The sequence below is a fragment of the Olea europaea genome, unplaced genomic scaffold (assembly GCF_002742605.1).
Source record: "Olea europaea var. sylvestris unplaced genomic scaffold, O_europaea_v1 scaffold737, whole genome shotgun sequence".
Taxonomy (NCBI): Eukaryota; Viridiplantae; Streptophyta; class Magnoliopsida; order Lamiales; family Oleaceae; genus Olea; species Olea europaea.
This window is the reverse complement of record NW_019265774.1, coordinates 185,455-202,116: the sequence shown is the minus strand read 5'-3', so window position 1 is coordinate 202,116 and position 16,662 is coordinate 185,455. Positions and strand designations below refer to the sequence as shown.

The 16,662-nt window shown below is 32.0% G+C and overlaps 1 protein-coding gene across 1 annotated transcript; it reads left to right on the top strand.

Moving 5' to 3' along the window:
• Positions 1-10,608: 10,608 nt before the first annotated feature.
• On the top strand, positions 10,609-13,712 carry LOC111390983 (collagen alpha-2(IV) chain-like). The gene is made up of 2 exons (XM_023016114.1): positions 10,609-10,834; positions 13,429-13,712. Exons 1-2 carry the CDS (start codon positions 10,609-10,611, stop codon positions 13,710-13,712), a joined length of 510 nt encoding a protein of 169 aa, XP_022871882.1.
• Positions 13,713-16,662: the final 2,950 nt, after the last annotated feature.

The window sequence follows — 16,662 nt, the reverse complement described above, 5'->3', positions numbered from 1 at the left end:
GTAAATTATTCAGTTCTGTTTAGATAAAATTAAATAATCCTTTTAATAGATTATTTAATAGGTTAGTACAACTTAATATTAAATTGTTCTTGGTACAAAATTATAGAGTGAATTGTCCAAATCGTCACTGAACTTTAAAAATCACATAAATGGTCACTGAACTTTGTAAAAGGTTTCTAGGGGTCATTGAACTTTAAAAATCACCTAAATGGTCACTGAACTTTGCAAAACGATTCCCAGGAGTCATTGAATTTAGTGATTTCGTGGAAACTTTTTGCAAAATTCAGTAGTCTCGTAAAAAACATTCTGCAAAGTTTAGTGACCATTTAGGTGATTTTTAAAGTTCAGTGATCCCATAGAAACCTTTTACAAAGTTCAGTGACCATTTAGGTGATTTTTAAAATTCAGTGACCCTTTGGAAACTTTTTACAAAATTCAGTGACCATTTGGACAATTCACTCCAAAATTATATAATGGATTTTTTCATACTATGTTATCTTTTATTACAATTTATTAAATTATGTATCCGATTTTTTAGTATATGTTTGTAATATTGAAGTTACTTAATGAAAATTTATCATGTTAATAGTTTAGAACATAAATAGAAGTAGTGTTGGTAAATAAGTTATGATATTCAAGTTAGTTCATAGGAGAAAGTAGTTCTAACAGTAATTCTCTCGGTAATGCTTATTCAACATTCTAGATGGAACGTATTGGCATCACATAGGCTTGGCAAAAATGCGATGCCTAGGACCTATGCGCTAATTTAGAGTTAATAGAATCGTTGACCGCTATAAGGCACACCTAGGCTCGTCTTGGCAAGCCTTGGCATGCATTATTATTATTATTTTACACTACATAAAGTTTTCAACTTTTATATCAATTGGATTATAATGGTCAATTAACTATAAATTTTGCAACTATTAGGCCAATAGATTGAAATGCCCAAAAAGTCGCTTACCAGCTTATTGGTCCACTAATTTATAGAGAGTGTTTTAAAGGATTTTGTTTAAACTTTCGATATGGAATAAGAATCTCTTTGGTTTGGCTATGATATGCTCTACCTTTAGTTTGGATGTAATGTATTGCAAGTTTGATTTAGCTACACTGTATTGTACATTTGGTTTGATTGTAATGTATTGTACTATTGTATAAATAGTGATTTATATTTTATTAAGTTAATTAATTATTTTCTATTTTTTACTAATTATTTAAAAAACTCTCCAAATATTTCAATTATTACTATTATAAAATATCTTGTTCATTGTTATTTGCTAAAAAAAATATTTATTTTGCTAAGCCCTTAAAATTGCATTTGGTACAATAATTTGTATGTATTATTAAATGATTTTTAATTGATTAAAAATTTAAAATAATATTAAGTAAGAAAACACTTTTTTACTCCTAAGTCTCCTCTAGGATCGAATCGATTGAAACTTTGACCTCTACGTATTGTCACACATTACACTATTAGAACAATGTTCTTAATAAACAACTTTGTTTTTATCTTTTTTTAATTACTGTTACTATAATCATAGTCAAATATCCATTTTTCAAATTTACTTGTAAGTTTGACTTACATCCTGTGGCAAACATGGTCAAAATCACCTTTCCATAACCTCATACCACCTTCTTTGTACTTCAGCTTACATTAATTTAGAACTGGAACTTAGTTATACGGATAGGATGCTAATGTATTTCATACTATTGAGTTGCAGCAACAGTCCCTTCTACCATGATTCGAAACATGGCTGTTGAATCATAGGGGGATCAACTGACCTTAAGGGTGGCTATCGACGGGGCTAGTCAATGGACGACTGACGATGGGTCGATAGACATGTCCACCCCTCACTCTCAGTTTCACCGAAAGAAAACAGTTAAGATTGTTTTATACATGATAGGAGGAAAGATAACTTAAAAAGATAGAATAAAGGAAAAATAGAGGAAGAGATTACCTTGAATGTTTGAAGAAGCTAGAGGTTTTGTAAGAGAAGAAATAAATGTAAAAAGAAGACCTCGCCCCTTTATATAAATCCAAAATTTGAATGTTTTGGGAGGAAATTTCCTCCCAAAAATCAAACCCACTCATGGGGTGCAATTTGTACAGTATTGCCACTACCTTATGCCACTTGGATTGCTTGACAAACTTATATTATACCAAATGTCGATATGAGATGAGTCAACCTATAAAGAAAATGTAGACGAATGAAGATGCTATCCCTTATCGATAAATATCGACAAGAGATGGAGGGGTTAATAATATTAGATGGCATTAATAATTATCAATGATGGCCAAAAAGGTGAAAATCACTCAATAAGTGCTCTACATTAAACACCCCATTCTAGGCTGTCGACCACTACGAGGCCTTCTACTTGCATGCTAAGGCATCTACTACGCGAGGCTCCTTACATCCATGCTAGGCTGTTAACCACTACGAGACCGTCTACTTGCATGCTAGGTCATCTACTGCTATGGGGCTCTCTACATTCATGTTAGGTCGTCTATCATTACGAAGCCAATACAACACTTAACCATAAAACATCCTTAAATTGGATGAGAACCATTTACCAGTTATCATAGACACAACCAACTGTCGAATAGGAAGAGGTCTTCCACTCAGAACATGGTGGTAGTGGGAGGTGGTACATGGGACATGTGGCATAGTAACTACCCAACAGTTGCATGACTTCATGTATCTATAAATACTTCTAAGGCGAGACGGGTCTTAATCTTGAAATTTTAGCCATTTGAATACTCGTACTATTTTCTCTTCCTACGTCCTTAATTCACCTACTAATTCTCACGCTGGAGATATAACGGGAAGAAAGCCCCAACCTCATTTCGCAGGTAATTATTCAATGGGATAGCAGAAATACCTTGCGCCTAACAAAGACACCTTGCGCTGCCAAAAGAACATGAAGGTTTATTTCATAACTATCTCACTGACGATTGGAAAATTAATGAAAATGCATTCTGGGAGGCCTATTTACGGGCTTGTTCATGTTCATTTGAACTAGGGTCATGGACTTGTGAGATGACTTTGAATTAAAAGTTGAGATTGATAAGACGAAGAAAAATTAGATCTAAACTCAAGGAAGATACTACTTGGTTCATAACATAATATCGCTTGAATTTAAAACAACCACAAGCTCAACATGGATTGAATTTGATTGGCAATTATTTGGGATTGAACCTGTACACAGGTCAAGATTCGTATTTACAATGATAAAAAGTTTTAATTTAACTTGATTCGAGTTGCACCTATAGGTGGTCAGAATGCATTTTAGGTCGAGCCTACCAATATTATTCAAGATCTTTCCGCTCAACAAAACTTTAGTATTCATTTTATCCCGAACGCATTTTCAGAAATTGAGTATGTAAAACAAATAACTTCTATTTCAAATGTAGAACAAGTTCCCTTCAGCTTTCATTCCTTCCATTATAGTGTTAAAGAATGCAAGTGTCAAAGAAGTTAGATAATTTACTCCTTCACTCTTATTCTCTTTTCGCCCGTTTATTTTCATGTTTAGCAATTTTAACTGTTCAGTTCATAGTATAAATTTCAAATTAGAAGAAAACATGTTTTATTTATGTCAATGTTGTTGGAATTTTGTATCTAAAATTGGTTGTGATCAATTTTACATAATTATTTTAGTGAAATTCTTAATTTGGTGAATGAGAAATTAAGTCAAATATAAAGCTACTTAATACTTGAAATTATTGGAAAATTGTATAGAATATTGTGGAATATTCTAGAAATATATGGATGAAAATATGTGTCTTTTCATATGGAGAATCATGACTCTTGGTATGTGTATGATTAATTTCCAATAATTATAAATTTCAAGAAATGTGACTTTTGGTATGGTTGTGTCTTTTGACATACCTTTCCAACTATTATATATAAACCCCATATGTTTGAATTTTATCATTCAAGAAATTCAAGAAAAGTCATAGATATCATATCATTCCATTCCAATTTACACTTTGATTTTGCATCAAAGTCATGGTCATGGTAGAGAGGGAATTCCGTTTCTAGTTCGCTGGTCAAAGTCATTTGGAGTGCCCCTATGGCTCGATGTGATCGTTGTATCTTGGAAGATGATTGCCGGAGAACCTTTAGCACCGATACGGGACAAATTCATCTTAAGGACAAAGTATCCAACACTTGCCTCGACCAAAAATCTCATCTTCTTTCTTCATTTTCTGATTCCTTTTATTATGATTTGATTTCAAAAAATGATTAATGTTATTTATATGTTTATCCTGCAAGGTTTGATCCAAAGAATTACTTGCTTTCGGATTCAATAAATTCTTATTTTGTCTTCTCAAATCCTATCTCGGTAAGTCGAAATTATATTTCAATTTCACGCAAATTAACGGTATGTTTTTATGAATATATTATGCACAATTATCGATGTAATTCTCCAATAATTTTAAGATGAATTTTGGTGCTGGTTGTGCATTTTATATTCTATGTAGAATCTACCAAAATTGATGCAAAATCATTAAATTCCGGGTAGTTTATTCCGTTCACAATAGTAAATCAATTTTATGTCAAGTATGTACTTGGGCATTTCTTTATTAATTTTGCATGAAAAAAATGGATCTATTAGTGTGCACATATCCATTTAATTCTGGGAAAAGTTTTCATATATGCTACAAGTGCATGTGACTTTTCAATTCTAAATGCAAAAGATATGGCTGTTAATGCGTGTCTTTGATTTTAAAATGGTTTGGCCGGTGACTGTTGAATGTTTTGTTTGCCAATTTTACATTTGTATAAACTATGAAGTCTCAGCATGGCTGGAATTAAATAATAATAATAATAATGTTAATTGGTATGTGTATGAAATTAGATTTAAAAGTTTTGTCATTGCACGAAGACTCATGCTTGAATCCTTAAGTTATGTCTGTGATTTAATTGTGTATATTATATCGCTTTTGACGGTTTCATTTGACGATTTATGGCTGGCACCTTTTAATCAAAAGGGGTCTATTTGGCCAGTAAGATTCTGTAAAACATCTTGAATTGTTTTCTATGCTGTGGAGATAAGTAAGAATTTGGTACTAAATCAATTTTTGCCATGAAATAATTATACACGAAAAGGATGGCGGTAATGTTTGAGAATTACCACAGGAAAGTATCATGTTTTCGGTCCTTGAAATTTGGACGTAATTGATATTGTTTTATTACCGTCCACAATGTTGTTTAATGTCCAGGAATTCATTATACACGAATTTCCATATTGTCTTTATGTTTCTAACCGAAAAATTGGAAATGAATGTTTATATTTATTGTCTTTATGTTTAATGAAATAAGGATTCATTAAATATATGCAATTCATGTTGGAAATTAATTTCTGACCATATGATGACCCATTGTATATTTTGTAACTGGCATGGGAAGAAATGTTTGTAATAATGTGACCTTTCATTTTAAATGCAATGACAACAATTTTGTGGTGGCTTTTGATTAGAAAGCATGAATTGGCGAATTGGCGTATGGCAGTTTTATTTGGTACTAAATTCCTTAAAGAATTGTATCGCTAATTTTTCATTGGAATAAAATATAAAAGTGGATATGGAATGTGACATTATAATATCATTTGTATAAATGTGAATTCCAAATAGTGAATTCATTTGGCGAAACCATACAAGAGTTTGGATTTCAGAGACTTTTTGGTCAGTATATGCAAAATCGGTATATGCATATACAGTACGATGCAAATACAGTAAGTAGCAAATACGATAGACTGCAAATACAGTAAGCTACATATACAGTAAGCAGCAAATACGGTAAAATACAAATACGATAAGCTACATATATGGTAAAGGGCATATACGGTAAGACGCATATACAGTAAGTTGCATATACGGTATGCGTCAATCCGGTAAATGACATATACGGTATAAAATTATAAATTCGGTATGTCTTCATGGATTTTGGTTTGGAAATTATACAAATCTTGATTAATGATGATAGCCTCAATTAATTTTATGAATGAGATGATTTATGCAAAATCATAGTTACATAAGAGCATGACAGAATATGGTTTTGTCCTAATTATTTTAAAGTGAAAATTGTCTGCCCAATTATTGGGATATGAAAATATTTTATAGAGCACAAATAGTGTCTATAGTTGACGGTGGTGCCAAATATCCTTGAAAATAATGATTATAAAATGACATTCATTTGTAAAGGATAAAAACTATGCAAAAATTGTGAAGAATATTATGAAATATTCTAGAATTAATTCCAAGATGTATGTCCTTTTGTAAGGTTGTGACTTTGAAAGTACACATTGTCAATCTATGGTTGATTTATTCTTTCAAATGTGAATATGGTGAATAAGGTGAAATGTACCTTATTATTTGATTTGAATAATATTATTTGTGAAATGTCACAAATGTGAAAGTTGCACATGGTTGAAGTTGCTTAGTCTTCTTCATTGTTGAATTTGACTTCAATAGTGGAATCAATTAAGTTGGTTTATGACGACCTTAAAGATGACCTTGATTTAATTTGGATGATCAAATTAATATGGTTGATTAAAGTACAATTTTGAATGGAAAATGGTTTTTCATTCATGTGAAACAACGACCACTATTTTGAAAGTATTTAGACTTTCACCAAGCATCCGATACGGATATTATCTAAGTGATAAATGGATTGAACTATGAAAGAGTTGAAAAACTCTAAGTTCAAGAATAATCCAAAAATGTGGAGGTTATCATAAATACTTAAGAACTTATGTGGAAAGTTCAAGTCGTGTGGGTACAACGCTACTACTTCAATATATAACCCTACTTTAGGAATTGTGGGGGTAACTTAGTTTAAAGTTACACTTTTTTGTACATTTCAAGAAAATGGAAGAGACACCATATGAGTTATGAAAATGTCATCCTCTTTCCTACTAGCACTTAAAAGTATGGGAGTGTTTGGCAAAGGTTGAGATTTTTAAGCCTAAACAAATAAAGATTGATCCCAAAATAATTGATTGCATATTTATTGGATACGTCAATAATAGTAATGCATATCGTTTCCTCGTACACAAATTGGATGTACACAACGGTACCATAATTAAGTCAAGAAATGTGATATTCTTTGAGAACGTGTTTCTTTGCAAAGATAAGGAAAATGTGAGTTTGAATAATAGAACATATGAAACTACAAATGGATCTTCAAATAAGGAGAAACCAAGTTGTAGTAAGAGGGCTAGAACATCCACTTCGTTTGGTTCAAATTTTCTAACATATATGATAGAAAATGATCCAAAGACTTCTGAAGAAGTAATGTTCATTTTGAAAACACCGCATTGGAAGGAAGCTATCAATAGTGAAATAGATTTCAGAATGCAAATTCATACATGGGAATTGGTAGATATACTTCCCGGAAATAAGCCTTAGGGTGTAAATTGATTAAAATCTGATTGATCCATTGATAAATATAAGGTTAGATTGGTTGTCAAAGGATATAGGCAAGAAAATGGATTTGACTTCTATACCTATTCACCTTTGACCAGAATCACTTCGATAAGGTTACTAATTGCAACTACGGTTATACATAACCTTGAGATTCACCAAATGGATGTGAAAACGGGAGATATACATGGAGTAACCTAAAGGTGTCTCCAAGTGAAAACCACAAAATTTGTAAACTTGTTGAGTCCTTATATGGACTAAAACAAGCTCCTGGCACCAAAAGTTTGACAAAACGATGCTATCAAATGAGTTCAAAATAAATGAATGTGACAAGTGTGTATGCGTAAAAAATATACCAAATGCCTATGTGTTTGTATGTGGTCAATATGTTGATGGGCAATAGTCACGAAGTGGTGCTAAATGTCAAGAAAATGCTTACGAAGCATTACGACATGAAAGACTTAGGTGTGGTAGATGTAATACTAGAGATAAAAATTTCTAGAACATTGGAAGGAATAGTACTTTCCCAATCTCATTTGTTGAGAAAATATTTAAAAAGTTTGAAGTATTGACACAAGTCTACACTTGGTCAAAATAAGGGTGAAACGTGTCACAACTGAGATATTCACAAGTAATTAGCATTCTAATGTATATTACGAAATGCACTCGACCGAATAATGCTTTTGCTGTGAATAAATTTAGTATATTCACGAGTAATCTAGGCCATGATTATTGGGTGGCATTGACAGGGGTCCTTAGGCATTTGAAATATACCATGACCTATGGATTATATTTCACAAGATATCATATGGTATTGGAAGGATATTGTGATGTGATAGTGTACATTAAGTCTATGGATGAAAAAGGGTAAAAGCCCTAAAGTGGATGAAAGCCGATCATGACGGTTATGTGGATATACAAAAACAATTGAAATATTAGAAAATATTCATAAAGTTCGAATGTATTGTAATGCTTTAATGATGATATTGAATACACATGTATGAAATCCACTAGTAAATATGATTGACTAGTGTAACGATTTGTTAGAAATTCTCCAACATTGTTGTTTGGAATTGATAAAGCTAATGAGAAGCATGTAGCATGTAGCTTCATGAGAGGATTTCTTAGTTGGTGACAATGTGTATCTATCAAATGAATTGATTATTGGCTGGCTAAATCTGAAAAGATACTAAATCACATATAACGGTAAGTCTAGACATGTATGTCGTAGACATAATACCATAAGCAGTTGATCTCATTGGTGTAAATTTGTGGATCCATTTATATATGTCTACAAAGAGATCAAGTATACTGCATATCGAAAGGAATGAGATTAAGCCTACTGAGTAAGAGTACTTATGATGGTAATCCTACCATGTTGACTGAAGATTCCAAGATCTTGGTTTAAAGGGACAACTAAGTTATGAGGATTCTATGAAACACTTAGAAAACTAATTTCTTAACTAATTCTTATGATACCAAAGTGCTTTCTGCAGAGTGGTTGGAAGTTAAGATAAACTTTTAATGATTCCTATATCTTGATTAAGCCAAGTGGAGTAGGGCAGAAAACTCTTAATAGGAAATCACCTATGTAAGTGTAAAGTGAGTCCGCTTCAATGAGAATTATTCAAGGCTTGAATTCTCTAAATACTTACAAAACCAAGATGGGTTCAGGGCCAAAATGAACCAAGTCATGAGAACCATGAACGATTAATGGGAGACATTGTGTGAGTACTGTTGTCTTGATTCATACTAATGGCTGATGGTTCAAGAACATCGCGTTCACCAATTAGCTAATAAATCCGATGGTATTTCACTAAGGAAGTTTCAAAGCCAGAAACTACCTTACCTGATGCAGTGTTTTTTCCCCCCCCCCCCCCCCCCCCCCCCCCCCCCCCCCCTCTCTCTACTAGTGTCTGCATAGACATTTAAATTAATTTTCATTCATATGATGGATTGTTGGAATTTTTATCTAAAATTGGTTGTTTATTTAAGTGAAATTCTTAATTTGGTGAATGAGAAATTAAGCTAAATATAAAGCCGCTTAATATTTGAAATTATTGGAAAATTGTATAGAATATTTTGGAATATTCTAGAAATATATGGATGAAAATATGTGTCTTTTCATATGGAGGATCATGACTCTTGGTATGGATATGATTAATTTCCAATAATTATAAATTTCAAGAGATGTGACTCTTGGTATGGTTGTGTCTTTTGACATATCTTTCCAATTACTATTTATAGACCCCATATGTTTGAATTTTATAATTCAAGAAATTCAAGAAAAGTCATAGATACAATATCATTCTATTCCAATTTACACTTTGATTTTGCACAAAACATTTGCATCAAAGTCATGGTCATGGTAGAGAGGGAATTCCGTTTCTAGTTCGCTGGTCGAAATCATTTAGAGTACTCATATGACTTGACGTGGTCGTTGTATCTTGGAAGATGAATGCCGGAGAACCGTTAGCACCGATGCAGGACAAATTCATCTTAAGGACAAAGTATCCAACACTTGCCTCGGCCAAAAATCTCATCTTCTTTCTTCATTTTCTGATTCCTTTTATTATGATTTAATTTTAAAAAATGATGAACGTTATTTATATGTTTATCCTGCAATGTTTGATCCAAAGAATTACTTGCTTTCGATCATGAGTTGAAAGGGAAGAATCCATATTCAGGTATTCGGATTCGATAAATTCTTATTTTGTCTTCTCAAATCCTATCTCGGTAAGTCGAAATTATATTTCGATTTCACGCAAATTAACGGTATGTTTTTATGAATATATTATGCACAATTATCGATGTAATTCTCCAACAAATGTTCCATTTTATTTTATTCATTTCATTAATCTGTGGCATTGATGGGGCGTTTGAATATGATACGATAGAAAATGTAATATGCATATAAGACAAAACATAAATATGGAATACAATACACAAATACTGGCTGATATCACACAAAGATATCAAAAAACATAAATATAGATTGAAAAGTTATAAAGATAACTATATGACTCCAACAGAAGTAAGAAAATAACAAAGCAACAAATCTCCGTTTAAGCCAACATGAGGTCTGTCTCTATTCTAATTATGGCCTGCCACATAAGATATCGAGAAAATACTGTCAAAGGTTTTACTTGGACGGTGGTGGAGATAGGATTGGAATGGTAGGAATGGAAGGGATATTTGGAACAGATGGGAATGAAGGCATTGGGGGCAATGTGACTTTGGGCATGCCGGGAATGGTAGGAATAGTTGGTTGTGTTGGGATGGTTGGAATAGAAGGCATTGGTGGCACGGCTGGTTTAGGGAGACTTGGGATGGTGGGAATTGATGGCATTGGTGGCAAATTTGGCTTTGGTAATGTTGGAATAGATGGCATTCCCGGCAGAGGAGGAGGCAATGATTGCAACAGTGTACGAGCAGCCTCACATTTTTGATAGCTGGCTACGACTATAGCTGCTAGGATGAAAATGCAAGTGTAAGCACTTCTAGCCATAACAGTTTGGAGATTAAAATGAAGGCTTTTTTCCCTAATAAGCTGTGATGGGGGAAGGTTTGGATATTATGATGGAAACATAAAAACTGCATTTGGTGTATTTATAGATGGAGTTCGAGCCTTGGGTTGAAAATTATGTTTGATATTGGTGGAGATAGGTTCAGTTTGGTTATGACTCTGGTTGGTTGTTTGGAAATTCTGAAAATGGCAGCTGAAATTGCTATAGTTAGTCAAATCCTTTTTTCCTATTAATAAAAGATAATGTTTGATCAATGGAGACTTTTAATTGAACCTTCTGGCAAACAAGTTGGCAAGTTTATAGATAGGTAGTCCTTTATGTTGTTAAACCACTTTATAATCAATTACTAAATTCTAATGGATGGAACAGTAATGCATAATATGTTTTTATAAATTTTATTAGTAAATTATTTAGGTTTGTTTAGATAAAATGAAATAATCCTTTTAATAGATTATTTAATTGGTTAGTACCACTTAATACTAAATTGTTCTGGGTACAAAATTATATCACGGATTTTTTTTTCATACTATCTTATCTTTTATTACAATTTATTAAATTATGTATCTGATTTTTTAGTATATGTTTGTAATATTGAAGTTATTTAACGAAATTTTATCATGTTAATAGTTTAGAACATAAATAGAAGTAGGGTTGTAAAATTATTTATGATATTCAAGTTAGTTCTATTGGCACGTATTGGCATCGCATAGGCTTTGCAAAAACGTCATGCCTAGGACCTATGCGATAATTTAGCTAGTAACAGAAGCGTTGACCGCTTTAAGGCAGACGTAGGCTCGTCTTGGCAAGCTTTGGCACGCATCATCATCATTATTATTATTATTAAATACATAGAGTTTTCAACTTTTATGTCAATTGGATTAAAAAAGGTCAAAAATTGATAACTGTAAGTTTTTCAACTATTAAGCCAATACATTGAAAGGCCCAAAAAGTTGCTTACCAACTTATTGGTCCACTAATTTATAGAGAGTGTTTTCAAGGATTTTATTTAAACCTTCGATATGGAATAAGAATCTTTTTGGTTTGGCTGTGATATGTTCTACCTTTGGTTTGGATGTAATGTGTTGCAAGTTTTATTTAGCTGCAGTGTATGTACCTTTAGTTTGACTGTAATGTATTGTATTATTGTATAAATAGTGATTTATATTTTATTAAGTTAATTAATCATTTTTCTATTTTTTACTAATTAATAAAAAAAACTTTCCAAATATTTCAATTATTACTATTATAATATATCTTGTTCATTGTTAAAAAAATATTTATTTTGCTAAACTCTTAAAATTGCATTTGGTACTATAATTCGTATGTAGTATTAGATGATTTTTAATTGATTAAATTTTTTTAAATTGATTAAAAATTTAAAATAATATTAAAATAAGAAAACACTTTTTTATGCCTAAGTCTCGTCGAGAATGGAATCGATTGAAACTTGACCTCTACGCATTTTCATACATTACACTATTAGAACAGTGTTCATAATAAACAACTTTGTTTTATCTTTTGTTAATTACTGTTACTATAATCATAGTCAAATATCCATTTTTCAAATTTTATTTGTAAGTTTGACTTATTTCTTGGGGGCAAACATGATCAAAATCACCTTTCCATAACCTCATACCACCTTCTTTGTGCTTCAGCTTACATTAATTTATTGAACCGTGCTAAATGTCAGACAACACACATGGTGGGCCCCGGCGTAATTTTTTTATTTTTTATTTATTTATTTTTTAACATATGGGGCCGCCCCTACCAGGGGTCGGTAAGACCCCCCTAAGGAAAATGCCCTGTATTTTCCTAGTTTAGAACTGGAACTTAGTTATACGGATATGATGCTAATGTATTTCATTCTATTGAGTTGCAATAACAGTCCCTTCTACCCTAAATAAATTGCAAAAAAATTAACCATATATCATAGCATTTTATTCTTTCTTTTGCTTCTTTGTCTCAAGTGTTAAAGAATGGAGGCGTCAAAGAAAGTAGACAATTTATTCCTTCACTTTTATTCTTCATTTCCTAAACTTCTGACAAGGTTATCCTCTTTTATATTTCCTCTAATTGATCCGTTTAGCGGTATTTTCCCCATCTTCCTTTCCGTTCATGGTGTAAAGTTCGGAATTAGAAATAAAGAACGTCTTATTCTCTCAACGTTCCATTTTGTTATTCCTTCCATTAATCTGTAGCATTGATGGGGCTTATAAATGATGTGTGAAGATGTAAAAACTACAGAAATGGAAAACATAATGATTGAATAAACATTACAATAATCAGAGCAAGTAATACAATACATAAACACTGGCTCATGTAAAACAGTAACAACATATAAATTAACTTAAAATCTATAGAATACTATATGACACTAACAAATGTATTAAAATCGCAAAGAAAGCAACAAATCTCCACCTCAGCCACCATGAGGTCTGTCTCAGTATCTGCCATCATGGCCTGTGGCTGTCACAGGAGTTTTTGAGAAAATACTGCCAATGGTTTATTTGGAAGGTGGTGGAGACAGGACTGGAATGGTAGGAATGGAAGGGATCTTGGGGATGGAGGGAAACGAAGGCATTGGGGGCAATGAGACCTTGGGCATGCCTGGAATGGCTGGAATAGTTGGCTGTGTTGGGATGGTTGGAATGGAAGGCATCGGTGGCAAAGATGGCTTTGGTAATGATGGAATTGTCGGCATTCCTGGCAGAGGAGGTGGCAAGGACTGCAGCAGATTTCGAGCAGCCTGGCATTTTTGATTGCTAGAGAGGACTATAACAGCAAGAAAGAAAATGCAAGAGTAAATGCTTCTGCCCATGATTGCTTGAATATTGAAACAAAGGAATATTTTCCCAGATCAGTCGGGACAGGAAAATTTTGAATTTGATGGTGGAAAAGAAATGGAATTTGGGTATTTATTTATAGTGGGAGTTCATTGCCAAGGTACAAACTATATGCAAGATGTTGGTGGAAATTAGTTCAGTTTGGTTGACTCTGGTTGGCTGTATGAAAATTCAAAACATGGCTGCTGGATTTTTGTTGTAAGTTAAACCTTTTAGGAATTAGGCAACAAGTGGCAGGTTTAGAAATTAGTCCTTTTTCTAGTGTTTATGCTGTTTAACCACCACTAGACTTAAATGCTCTTATAATGCTTATTTAAGTATAGAATCAAGAAATAAACTAAAAACTCCTATGTGGAAACAACTGGAGTCTTTTGAAGATCTACCAAGAAATAAATGCTCGATCACTTGTAGTTTCTTTGACCTTAAAATCTTAAAACCCAATTCACACATGTTTGGAATCCTATTAAAAGCAATCATATATTAAAAGGCATTACCAGAGTACAGGGAAATTTTATAGATCTTTCTTTTCCACGCATGCAATAAATTTTATTCTTAATGTCAGCCAATAACATAAAACTACTGCAGCTTCAAAGTATGATATCTTATAGATGACACCTCTCTATGTATAATCACAAAATTATTGTACGGTGCAGAAGCTTTAACAATACAAAATCAGCGCTCTAGAAGTGTGGAAATCGTAAATGGCATGTGGAGAGATGAGTTGATGCTATTGGGTGTAACGATTTCTATACAAAGAGATAGGGCCGGTGCAATTTCAAATATAGGACCCTTATATTTCAAGTCTTTTTACATAAAGTTTTAGCTCCCTTGTTTGATGGAGATAAAAATCAAATTTTTAGTAGATTTTGATAAAACTATATGAAATGTGGATTTAAAGTTGTGGGACCGATAAAATATGCGGTTAAATTAATTGTTGATTTTGACTTAGATTGAAATCTAAATTTTAATCGATATCAAACAAGGGCTTAATATAATTATAGAAAATCTAACACAGACAACTAAGCCTCAAAATTTGAAGAGGAAATTAACAAAATGTCAAATTTCAACCTGCAATACAATTTATAAGTTTGGCAAACAAAATTACAATGCAATAGCATTTTCTCACTGCAACTATTTCAAACAAAACTGAATTTATATTTGAGTAATTTATGTACAAAATTGGAGAGTGTTGACTGCAAAAGATAGCGTAACAAAATAATGAAAATTATGATCAAATACAAATGAGCTTCTAATTTTATATTAATTTATAAGAAATTAACTTTTTTAAGAAGTATCTGTATGAATATAGACAAAGAATTATTAAATTCAATGTACTTTTAGCAAACATTTAAAAATATTATTATAATGAGATTAAAACAAAACAATATAATAACAACCTATGTACTTTGTAGCATGGATTTTGAAGATAAGAGAGAAAGAAAGAAACTTGTAAGGCTGTAACAATGGCAGTGAGATCAAAACAATTTGCATAGAATCTTCAAAATTTTAATTCAAATGGAGATAATTTATATCTTGTTGGGTTGAAAAAATAATGGCGGGTGATTGTTGGACGTGGAATTTGAAGATACAAAGAGACTTTTCGTTTGGTTAAGAACGAAAATAAATGTTTGGAAGATAAAGTGTCAACTTATTATAAAGAGGGAAAGTAATTTTTGTGATAAATAAATGTAAGTGATAAGCTTCTTAACACACACACACGCGTATACATACATACATACATACATACATATATACATACATATATATATATATATATATTTATGTATATTAAATTTTGTATTTTCAATTTTTATTAGTTTCTTATATCTACATACGATAATTCTATTTTACAGAATTTCATAAATATAATTTTCATTTTTCTTCAACCAATCAATCAACTTTAAATAATTTAGAGCCCTTACCAAAATCGGACCTTAGCCAATCGCCTATACTCAAGGCCACCATTGCAAAGAGATTACATAGTGACATATTTGACACCTCTATGAGTTATAAATACAGTGCAGTGATATTTTAGAAACGGAAATGGAATTTTGAAAATCATTAGCATGCAATCTCAACTTATGCATAAAAATATGCAAAGTAATATATATACAGCAATAAATATCATTCAGAAACATAAATATTATAAAATGTCAAGTTAGAAAAAAATACACAAAATTGCAGTAAATAGAAGTATACAGAAACATAAAGCACAGTTAAAATTTTGTTTTTAAGATTGTTGTTTATGATGCTAAACGGAGTTGTATTAATACGATGTACTAAAAGTTTTTTGTGATGTAGTAATGTCTTATTCAACACAGATCTATTCCAAAAAATAGGAAATGTAATGTAAACGTATTCTGAAAGGCTTATTTATGGGCATATTCACGTTCATTTGAACTAGGGTTAGGGACTTGCGCTAGTGACTTTGAATTAAGTGTTGATCTCAAAGGATTGTAAAGAATGAGATTTAATGACGATGTGAAGTAATAAAGATCACAACAAGAAACAAGATTAAAAGTAAAGAAATAAACAAAGAGAATTTATCGTAGAAGAATGGTGTATTATAAACTGACAATATGGAGAGAAATTACAGATATAGCAATAATACTTAAACAAAACTGATAGGGGAGCCTTGTATTTATAGGCCACATTTCAAACCTAGAAGAGTCCTAAAAGGTAAGAAAATATATTACAATTAGGAGATCCAATTTCAATAGGATTTTGTTTCCTTGTTGTTAAATGCAGTTAGACTCTTATTCAACACCAACAACAAGCGATTCAAGACTCCTATTTGAGTCAAGTCTGCGACATGTCGAACCTGATCAATTGTTCTAACTGTCCCATCCCATCGCCTAAATCTAAC